At 30.3% G+C, this 10738-nt stretch overlaps 1 protein-coding gene and 1 long non-coding RNA gene across 4 annotated transcripts; both read left to right on the top strand.

The window, feature by feature from the left end:
- The first annotated feature begins 297 nt into the window (after window positions 1–297).
- Window positions 298–750, top strand: LOC145566335 (uncharacterized). Its single transcript, XM_081625785.1, has one exon. It carries the CDS (start codon window positions 298–300, stop codon window positions 748–750), a length of 453 nt encoding a protein of 150 aa, XP_081481911.1.
- A 744-nt stretch (window positions 751–1494) lies between these two features.
- Window positions 1495–5052, top strand: LOC145568622 (uncharacterized). 3 transcript variants are annotated; one of them, XR_014095858.1, is made up of 4 exons: window positions 1495–1634; window positions 2782–2858; window positions 3566–3647; window positions 4724–5052. It is a non-coding gene; the product is annotated as an uncharacterized LOC145568622 (long non-coding RNA). The 3 variants fall into 3 exon arrangements; XR_014095859.1 differs by lacking the exon at window positions 4724–5052 and adding an exon at window positions 3953–4637; XR_014095857.1 differs by lacking the exon at window positions 4724–5052 and having other exon boundaries at window positions 3566–3776.
- Window positions 5053–10738: the final 5686 nt, after the last annotated feature.

The raw sequence follows: 10738 nt of genomic DNA, 5'->3' as shown, positions 1-10738 counted from the left end.
TTTAAAACCTTAATGTGCTTGATTTATATCCTTCAATACTTTTGTCACTTGATTTCATTGCAGAAGTATCTGATACACTTGTTTCGAATAAAGCACAATCTATTACACACTTGTTGAGTGTTGACGTCATTTGATTTTGTGTTTGTGGCACAATTGATGGTTGATATATTTGGAATTACAAATGCGTTGAATGTGGCATTGCAAAAACATGATCAACATATTGTAAATGAAATGATCATGGTTGATGTAACCAAGACTAGTTTGCAAAAGTAGAGAGATGAAGGATGGGATTCACATATGGAAAAAGTCACTTCATTTATGGCTAAATTTGACATTGAGGTTCCAACCATGGAGAGGCGATATATTGTTCCTGGGAGAATAATGTATAGAGGTAAAGGTCCACAAGTGACTAATCTTCATCATTTTAGAGTTGAAGTTTTTCTAAGTGTCATTGATCTTCAATTACAAGAACTTGAAAATCGATTTCCCAAGGTAAGTAAGGAATTACTTGTGTGTATGTCTTGCTTTAATCCTGCAAATCGTTTTCATTCTTTTGACAAAAGAAAATTAGTTCAACTTGCCAAATTTTATCCCGGTGAATTTTCAAGCTCTAAGTTATTATTTTCTAAACATTCACTTGAAAATTTCATTGTTGATGTTCGAAATGATGAGAGATTTTGGAATTTTAAGGGTCTAAGTGAACTTTCTATGAAACTCGTTGAAAAGGGAATGTTTGAAACTCATGATTGAGTCTATTTACTTTTGAAGTTGGTGTTGATTCTTCCCATTGCAACGGCCACTAGTAGAAAAAAATGCTATTTGTAATGCCCTATTAGTAACTAGCGTATGTTATGTTAGTTACAAAAGCATCAATAGTAACCGACTAAGATAATGCCAGTTACAAATTTCATGACATTAGTAACCAGCGTAGTAAATGTCAGTTACTAATATGTGGTTTATCATTGTTTGAAGTTTTATTAGTAACTGACTAAATAAATGTCAGTTACAAATATTAAGTCAATCAAACTTTGACTAAAAAGCTTGTAACTAGCTTACAAACGCCAGTTACAAATATTAAGTCAAAAAAACTTTAACCAAAGTTTTGTAACTAGCTTACAAACGCCAGTTACAAATAATAAGTCAAAAAAACTAAGACCATAAAGTTTGTAACTAGCTTATAAACGTCAGTTACAAATATTAATTTTTTTTTTTTGAAGCAACAAATATTAAATTTCTACTTCCTATTAACTTTTTTTTTTTTTTTTTTTTGACAAGCGTTTAATTTTTAAGGGAATTGTTCTGTGTATCCCTAACATTTTTAAAAATGCACCGCCTACCCTTGTAAAGTTTTGATGAACCGTGTACCCTTGACAATAATAATTATATACTAGACACCCTTATTACTAACACCGTTAACTTTCCGTTAGTGAAAAAGACAATAATGCCCTCAGTGATTATAGTTGATGCCATTGAACACATACGTACAGTAGAACGGTTTGTACCTCCTTTGAATGAAAAAAAAAAACATTCGTACAATAGAACACTAACACCTATTTTGAAGGACAAGGAAGTTGAAGCAATATTCGAACGCAATTCAAGCAAAGTTATGGATCGTGCAATTTCTTGATTAAAAGGTTAATATACTTCAATTTCTTTTGCCTGGAGTGAATTCGTTGTTGCAAATTATGAAATTTGGGGAATAGGGTTCATGCTTGTTGACATTGGGGTATTTTCATGTCGAAATTCTGGAATTTTAGGCCTTTTATTGATGAAATTCTACAGTTTTTTTTGGGGTTTAGCGGTCGAAATCTCGCAATTTATACTTCTTGTCGAAAGTATGCAATTTTCTTTTTGGTAGAAATCAAAATTATGCATATATTTGGGCTTTTAATGTCGAAATTCTGCATATATATGAGTTTAATAATCAAAATTCAGCGATTTATAGTTGTTAGTTGTTGAAATTCTGCATTTTTTGGGCTTTTGATGTCGAAATTTTGCAATTTTTTGGGGGTTTTTGTGTCAAAATTCTAAAATTTTATAGTTATAGTAGAATTTCTACAATATTTTCGTTTTCATATTAGTACTCTAACACATTTCAGTTTTGTACTTTATGGCTTTATGCATAGGAAATATAGCATTTGTTTAACTGTCATCATTGTTGTAGACTTGTAGTATGTATATTATTGTTGTTAATCCATGATTTGTTTGTCATGCTTAAAAGCATATTAAAAAATTGTAGTAACAAGTACTTTAATGCATGGAGCCTAAAAATGGGAACTAATATAGAATGATTCGGTGATATGGACCTTTTTATGAATTTAGTTATTAACTTTATGCATATTTATAGCTTTTGCTGTTATTAACAACTACTATATTACTGCTTGAATTTTTGGTAATCCTTTTAAGTTATATGCTATGTTGCCCAAAACATTACTTGGTTTAGTTCTATTTTTTTTTTAGAACTTAATGATAAATACAGCAAGCAAGAAGTGGAAATTTGTGAGATATGTTCTATTTTTTTTAGTTCTATTTTGTTTAGAACTACGAGGCTTTGCCCTTACTCTTCCATTTTGTGAGATATGTTCTTATCTGAATGGATAAAGTGTATATGAAACTAATTGTTTGCTCCTAATATATGCTTAAACTCTATGCCCTTTATTTTGGAAGGGGGTGGGGTGGAAATTGAATATGATCATAGCAAAATCTGAATTCTCTGAAATAATCAAAATTGATTTTGAATGAATTTGTTTTATACCAAGTTTGATGCTATTGTGTCAGCAGATGCATTTGAGAATTTGAAGCCTGCTCCTGATATCTTTTTATTTGCATCCAACATACTTAATGTGCCACAAAGTGAGGTAATTAATTCTTCTTAGTTCATATCATCTTTGTTTCTTAAAATTGCACCTTAGTTGTTCAAGGAAGGAACTGGTATTTTTTTTCTTTCTATGTGCTCTACTGATAAGTGTTTCTGATCTAAGCTAAAATAAATGTCACCTGTATGAAACATATAGTCAAGTTGATTTCATTGTTCATAACAAAAGATAACAAACAAAACTTATAATTTATTGTTCTTTTTTTTTTTTTTCTGCTCCTTTTGTCTTTATGGTTGGTGGTCTCTTGCTTTTGTCATTTATACCACCTTGTTTATTTTTTTTTCTTTTTCTTTTTCTTGGAGGGTAGAGTGAATCATAAACAAAGGGGGATGTACTTTCGAATTAGTGGTTTACAATGCAAATTCATTTTGGCTCCATATATGGAAGAGTATGTACTACTGATCCTTGAAATCCTTACTTTTTTCATAATTTTTTTTTTTAATTATGTGATTAATACGAACAAGTTTCTTGAAATGTACGAACCATTGGGTACTCTATGTGATTGATTTGCATATGAGTCTTGTGTATGAGTTTGATTCTGTTATTCAATCACCTCTGAACGCTCGAAACTCAGAGTTGTCCAAAATAAAACACAACATTCCTAGTTAAATAGACTACATACTCATATGCATGTAATTAAAAGTTATTTTTCATTCGTCTAATCTGATGCTTTTTATGATTTTTTTTAGACGTTACAATGTATATAGGTCACACCTCAAAGGAAATGCTTTCAAAATGAGTAAGCCACAGTTACTACACATAAGAATGGAGGTAAGCGTATAATTCTTGCTTTTTTGTTCTATTAGTAATGAAAGTATTATTTAATTTATTAAATAATTGTAGTATGTTTATTTGAATTAGTGTGCTCAACAATGTGGTGGTACCGAAAGTGCTTATTATGTAATGAGATATATGTATGAGACAGTATCTTTCCATAGTGATTGCAAGGGTTAAGTATAATAGACGTTACAATTTACCTCTTCATTGCAAGCTAAAATGCTTTATACAAGTTTTGGTTGATGTTTAATTTTTATAAAGTATAATAGACACGTTTATATACATATATATATATATAGCAGGAGTATTTGGCAAGACTTGCAGCCTACAACGATGTTGAATTGGATGAGATTCGAGAACAATGGGCTAAGTTTTTTAGGCTTAATTTTTTGTTGAAAGACTAGTTATCTTATTAATCGATGTTATGATTAATCACATTTAGCTTAATAAAACATTATAATACATTTCTATATATCTACTTTTATTTAGCCTTTTGGTTATTGTTATTACATTTCTAAATGATAAATCACTGATTTTTTTTATTCAAGTTGTGTGGAATTATTTGGAGTGTTTGTATTGTATGTTGTGGGTGAATTTAAGTTATATGGAAGTATTCAGAGTACGTGTTTTGTTGGTTGAATTGTAACAGGTTGTAACCCATTTGACGATGGGTGGTTTGGTAGGATATACTACCATTCTTGTATTCGAATCAAATTTTTTTAAAAAAATATTTATTTATTAGTAACTGACGTAATCTAATGCTAGTTACTAATTGTATTTTTTTAACAAAAATAAAAGAATATATTCGTAATCGGCGTTAAGATTTTCTAGTTACTAATAATACCCTAATTGTAACCGGCGTAAGTTAATGCCAGTTAGAATAGTATATTTTCTAACTTGGAAAATAGACTTTTTGTAACTGGCGTTGGGTTAAGTCAGTTACGAATAGTACATTATTTGTGACTAACATTAGCCGGTAACGAATAAGTTGTAAAGGTGGCATTCGCAACAAACAATGCCAGTTATAAAAAGTCAATATCGCCAGTTACAAATAACATTTTTTCTACTAGGGCAAGTGTAGAAAGAGTTTTTTTCGGAATGACGCTAGTGAAAGATAAGTTGCGTTATAGCATGGGAGATCAAATGTTGAATGACTGTTTGATTACTTATCTAGAAAGAGATTTGTTTTATAATGTTAGCATGGATGATAATGTAAATCGTTATCAAAACATGAAAACTCGTAGGGAGAAATTGTAATAAAATTAGTAATTTTTTAGTTGTAATATGAATTTGCATTACTTTATGAAATTAACTTTTTTTATGTATTTTTTTTTTTGTTCATTATTCAAGCTTTGACTATTTTTTGATATATTATATGCGGTCGATGGACGATGGGACAACCTATTAATCAAATCCTGGATCCACCACTGCCTACACCTGAAAGAAAGTAAACATTCACTCCAACTTAAACAACTTAACATTCAAATAATTTCAATCACAAAACTACATCTTATCAGAAAAATTGGTTCAAAAGGGCACTTTAATCTTTGCACCCCTTTGTTCCAAGCAAAATCAAATGAATAAGAACACAATTCACACGCAAGGGGTATAATGAAATAAAGTAAAGGAAAATAATTTCCATTCTGCGCAACTCTTACTCAACTTAACCATAAACAAAGAAGTTTGCCTCAAAATTATAAGTATCCACAAGGTTTAACTTGGTCTTGACTCAAGAATATAAATAGAAATGGAATCCTTAAAATAAAATTATAACTCTTATTATAACTCACATAAAATTATTAATCCCAATCCATAGCTCTGTAGCTCTAGCTACTTATTATTAAAATCCAATAGTCAATGACATATCTAAAATGAAGTTCTAATAACCACTATTAATAACAAATGCCTTACTAATACTAACTCTATTTTAATAGTATAATCTTTTAGGGACCACATTAGAGTTCTTGTATTTCTTCTCATTATAAGTGTTAATGTCAAAATCAGGGTCATTTTCATCCTCGAAGTCCTCAATAATTATAGCTTTGTAGAGTGGGTTCGGATTCCTAGTAGCTCTCTTTCCAGCATTTGGATCTGCAGGTTCTTTTTCATCTATTGAAGATCATCTTCATCGTCCAAGAGTGAAATAAGAGTCATCTCATGCAAAATTCTCCCGTAAGTTTTGATCTTATGCTTTTTGTTCTTAGCTGTTTTAAACTTATGCAAGTCTTGATAATCTTCCTCAGATTAGTCTAACTTTGCAGTTAAAATCCTTTCCATGGTTTCTAAAGTGTCTTCACAGTTGGTGTTTCTCTCGCTCTTAGATATGATTATTGCGTCACTTATTTCCTCTCTATGTCATCCCAATGCAACGAGCATTCGAAAAAGCATAACACGAATACATCAAGAAAAAAATTCAATTAGAACATCATCATACAATTTATTAAATAAGCAACTTGCAAAATAATTAAATAAATGCAAGGTAATCAATATGCATGCATGCCCTTTCTAATTCTACCCAAATCTCACCAAATAAGTAATTCAAACTTTAAAATTATTTTATAAACATTTAAAATAATTATTTCAAACACAGTAAGTTTTAAAAATCATTTTCAACTTTTAAATTCAAGATCCTTAATTAGTTAATTAGGTGCATAATACATACTCCCTCCGTCCCTTAATACAAAGCCTCTTTCTCTTTATTATGTGAGTAATAAATGCTAGGAAGAGGCTTTATATTAAGGGACGGAGAGAGTACTAATTGGCTTTAGTGGTAATTAAATCAAACTTGGCTTTTATACCACTTTGTAACACCGCAATAATTCTCTCTTTAACCTGTAAATACCTTTAATAAAATGCCAGATAATTACTGACGTGCTATCACCACATGTTCAAACGTTAAGACTAATTCAGAACTTAGCAGCGGAAAGACTAACTCAGTTTTAAATAAGTTTCGAAACCAACGCACAAAACCAAATTAAGTCTTACAAGTTGAAACCATTAAGGTAGTGGCGAACCTAGCAATATTTTCAAGTGGGTTCAAATAAATTAATATATACTAAATTCTAATTAAACTTAAATATGTTTATTATTCTATTTTTGTACACATATTGTACATATATTCCACATATATCGTATATATAGTACGTGACATACATTTATATTACACATATAGCATCCACATATTAATTGACTCAATTAATGAAAGTTTGGGTACCTTATATTTTTCGATTAAATTCGTAAATTATTTCTCCAAGTTAAGTAATTTAATTGTTTTCTCTTCTAATTATATATAGTTGAATAATGTAGCAAACTCTTACAAGAGTGAGTTAATTAATAAGTGGGGTCAATTGACTCCATTATCTTAAACATGGCTCCGCCTTTGCATTAAAGCCCTTATTCAAAACCCGATAAATAAAGTATTAAATAAACCAAACCAAATTTTAAATAAATTCAAATATATCACTAGTAGAAAAATGTATTTTGGCACCGGTTCAAAAATCCCCTAAGGCACCGATTTTGAACCGTTGAGTATTTGAGGGATGTCATTTCATCCAAAAAAAGCCACCAGTTCAAAACCGGTGGCGATTTCTTAAATTGGCACTGGTTAACCGATAGTATAATTTATTTTTGGCCAATACTCTTCCCGGGTTTTTTTTTTTTGGTATTAAATTAAATTGGCACAGGTTAATTGGTGCCATTACATGTATATATTTTTTTTCTAGTAATAATAATATTTAAAAAAAAAAACCTGTACATCATATATCAATTCTGCCATTATAATTGATATTAAAAAAAATAATTATAATTATCATTAATAATTATAATTAATAATAATTATAATAAGAATAATTTTTAAATTGAAATAAGAACAACAATATATAGATATTAATAATCCCAAATGCAATACAATAAATAAAAGTGTCATATATATATATACACAAACAATACTAATTAATGAATAATGTAGTTAAAAATTTAACAAAACATAAATTCAAATAGAAGTGACATTTACAAATTAAAGGTGATAAAAGACGCCAACATGTCTAGAACTTCATTAAGTTCCTTGCTTATCAACGGACCATCCTTTTGTACCTTGCAAAACTTGGAATACATAAAAATTATGTTAAAATTAATTAATTAAACATTATATATGAACTATTTCTTTCTCATAATATTTCATGTCTAGGGCTTGAAATCACATCAAAAGAGCAGTTTATTAAGTTTTAAAACACTTTTTCATCGTAAATGGCCCAAATATGACCTAAATGATTTCTACTTTGCCCATTTCCTACATTTCTTAACAAAGGAACTATTTCTTTCTCCTAACATGTCTATATTACCTATTTTTAGGTGTCTAAGGCTTGAAATCACATGAAAATAGTATTTTACTAAGTTTTAGGACGCATTTTACTCAAAATGGCCCAAATAAGGCCTATACGACTTCTACTTTGCCCATTTTCTATATTTCTTATCAAATGAACTATTTCTTTCTCATAACATGTCTATATTACCTAGTCTTATGTGTCTAAGGCTTAAAGTCACATGAAAATAGCATTTCACTAAGTTTTAGGACGCATTTTACTCAAAATGGCCCAAATAAGGCCTATATGACTTCTACTTTGCCCATTTCCTACATTTCTTAACAAATGAACTATTTCTTTCTCATAACATGTCAATAATACCTAGTCTTAGGTGTCTAAGGCTTGAAATCACATGAAAATAGCATTTTACTACGTTTTAGGACGCATTTTACTCACAATGGCCCAAATAAGGCATATATGACTTCTACTTTGCCCATTTTCTACATTTCTTATCAAATGAACTATTTCTTTCTCATAAAATATCAATATTACCTAGTCTTAGGTGTCTAAGGCTTGAAATCACATCAAAAGAGCATTTTATTAAGTTTTAGGACGCATTTTACTCAAAATGGCCCAAATAAGGCCTATATGACTTCTACTTTGCCCATTTTCTACATTTCTTATCAAATAAACTATTTCTTTCTCATAACATGTCAATGTTACTTAGTATTAGGTTTCCAAGGGTTGAACTCACATGAAAATAGCATTTTACTAAGTTTTAGGACGCATTTTACTCAAAATGGCCCAAATAAGGCCAATATGACTTCTACTTTGTCCATTTCCTACATTTCTTATCAAATGAACTATTTATTTCTCATAACATGTCAATGTTACCTAGTATTAGGTGTCTAAGGCTTAAAATCACATGAAAATAGAATTTTATTAAGTTTTAGGGCGTATTTTACTCAAAATGGCTCAAATATGGCCTATATGACTTCTACTTTGCCCATTTCCTACATTTCTTATCAAATGAACTATTTCTTTCTCCTAACATGTCTATATTAACTATTTCTAGGTGTCTAAGGCTTTAAATCACATGAAAATATCATTTACTAAGTTTTAGGATACATTTTACTCAAAATGGCCCAAATAAGGCATATGACTTCTACTTTGCCTATTTTCTACATTTCTAATCAAGTGAACTATTTCTTTCTCATAACTTGTCAATGGTACCCAATATTAGGTTTCTAAGGCTTGAAATCACATGAAAATAGAATTTTAATAAGTTTTAGGGTGCATTTTACTCAAAATGGCCCAAATAAGGCCTATTTGACTTCTACTTTGCCCATTTCCTACATTTCTTATTAAATGAACTATTTCTTTCTCATAAAATGTCAATTTTACCTAGTATTAGGTTTCTAAGGCTTGAAATCACATGAAAATAACATTTTATTAAGTTTTAGGATGCATTTTACTCAAAATGGCTCAAATTTGGCCTATATGACTTCTACTTTTCCCATTTCCTACATTTCTTATCAAATGAACTATTTCTTTCTCCTAACACGTCTATATTACCTAGTCTTATCAAATGAAGTATTTCTTCCTCCTAACATGTCTATGTTACCTAATATTAGGTGTTTAAGGCTTGAAATGACATCAATAGAGCATTTTACTAAGTTTTAGGACGCATTGTATCCAAAATAGCCCAAATAAGGCCTATATGACTTCTACTTTGCGCATTTTCTACATTTCTTATCAAATGAACTAGTTCTTTCTCATAACATGTCTATGTTACCTAATATTAGGTGTTTAAGGCTTTAAATCACATGAAAATAGCATTTTACTAAGTTTTACGATGCATTTTACTCAAAATGACCCAAATAAGGCCTATATGGCTTCTACTTTGCCCATTTTCTATATTTCTTATCAAATGAACTATTTCTTTCTCATAACATGTCAATATTATCTAGTATTAGGTGTCTAAGGCTTTAAATCACATCAAAAGAGCATTTTACTAAGTTTTAGGACGTACCTCATCAAGCTGTAGATTGTCCGTACAATGAGTCACTATGTCAAGCATGAATCTCATCACATACAGGCCACAATCAACTCTTTCTCATAACATGTCAATATTATCTAGTATTAGGTGTCTAAGGCTTTAAATCACATCAAAAGAGCATTTTACTAAGTTTTAGGACGTACCTCATCAAGCTGTAGATTGTCCGTACAATGAGTCACTATGTCAAGCATGAATCTCATCACATACAGGCCACAATCAACTCCATTATCTTGTTGTGCACACTAGCATAGGAAAAAATCACATGAGTCAAACATGCATAGCAAATTAGCAATACTTTACGCAATGTTTATTAAGATAATCACAATCGTGTGGCCTTACCATCGATTATTTCCATGTAGGACCTTAAGGAGCACGACAATGTAGCTTCTTTATAACACTGTAGGAAAGTAAATTCAAATTTGATTAGTCGTCTGACTTCTAAATGAGTTAGATAATGATAATCAACACTAGGTAGCTATATTTACTTTTGTTGTATAGCCTTCACGAGCAACTTCTTTGCTGATCGAGCTAAATCAAGGAGAAAGATTGTGTTATTGGAAAAACAAATCACCATGAGGGACCAATGCAACCTACATAAATTCACAATACACAAAAAATCAATAATTAGGAGTCCACATATAATAAGGGGAAACGATTGAATTTGACATGGTTAGAGTACTCATCACAACATAGGGCGAATATGAACTTGTCTCCCACACTCACTG

The sequence above is a fragment of the Chenopodium album genome, chromosome 11 (genome assembly GCF_948465745.1).
Source record: "Chenopodium album chromosome 11, dcCheAlbu1.1, whole genome shotgun sequence".
In the NCBI taxonomy this organism is placed as follows: Eukaryota; Viridiplantae; Streptophyta; class Magnoliopsida; order Caryophyllales; family Amaranthaceae; genus Chenopodium; species Chenopodium album.
The sequence above is the reverse complement of the archived record's forward strand: the minus strand, read 5'-3'. Positions and strand labels throughout refer to the sequence as shown.

Excerpts from the sequence above, each read along its gene's own strand:
- LOC145566335 (XM_081625785.1), top strand. The coding sequence starts at position 298 with ATGGAAAAAGTCACTTCATTTATGGCTAAATTTGACATTGAGGTTCCA.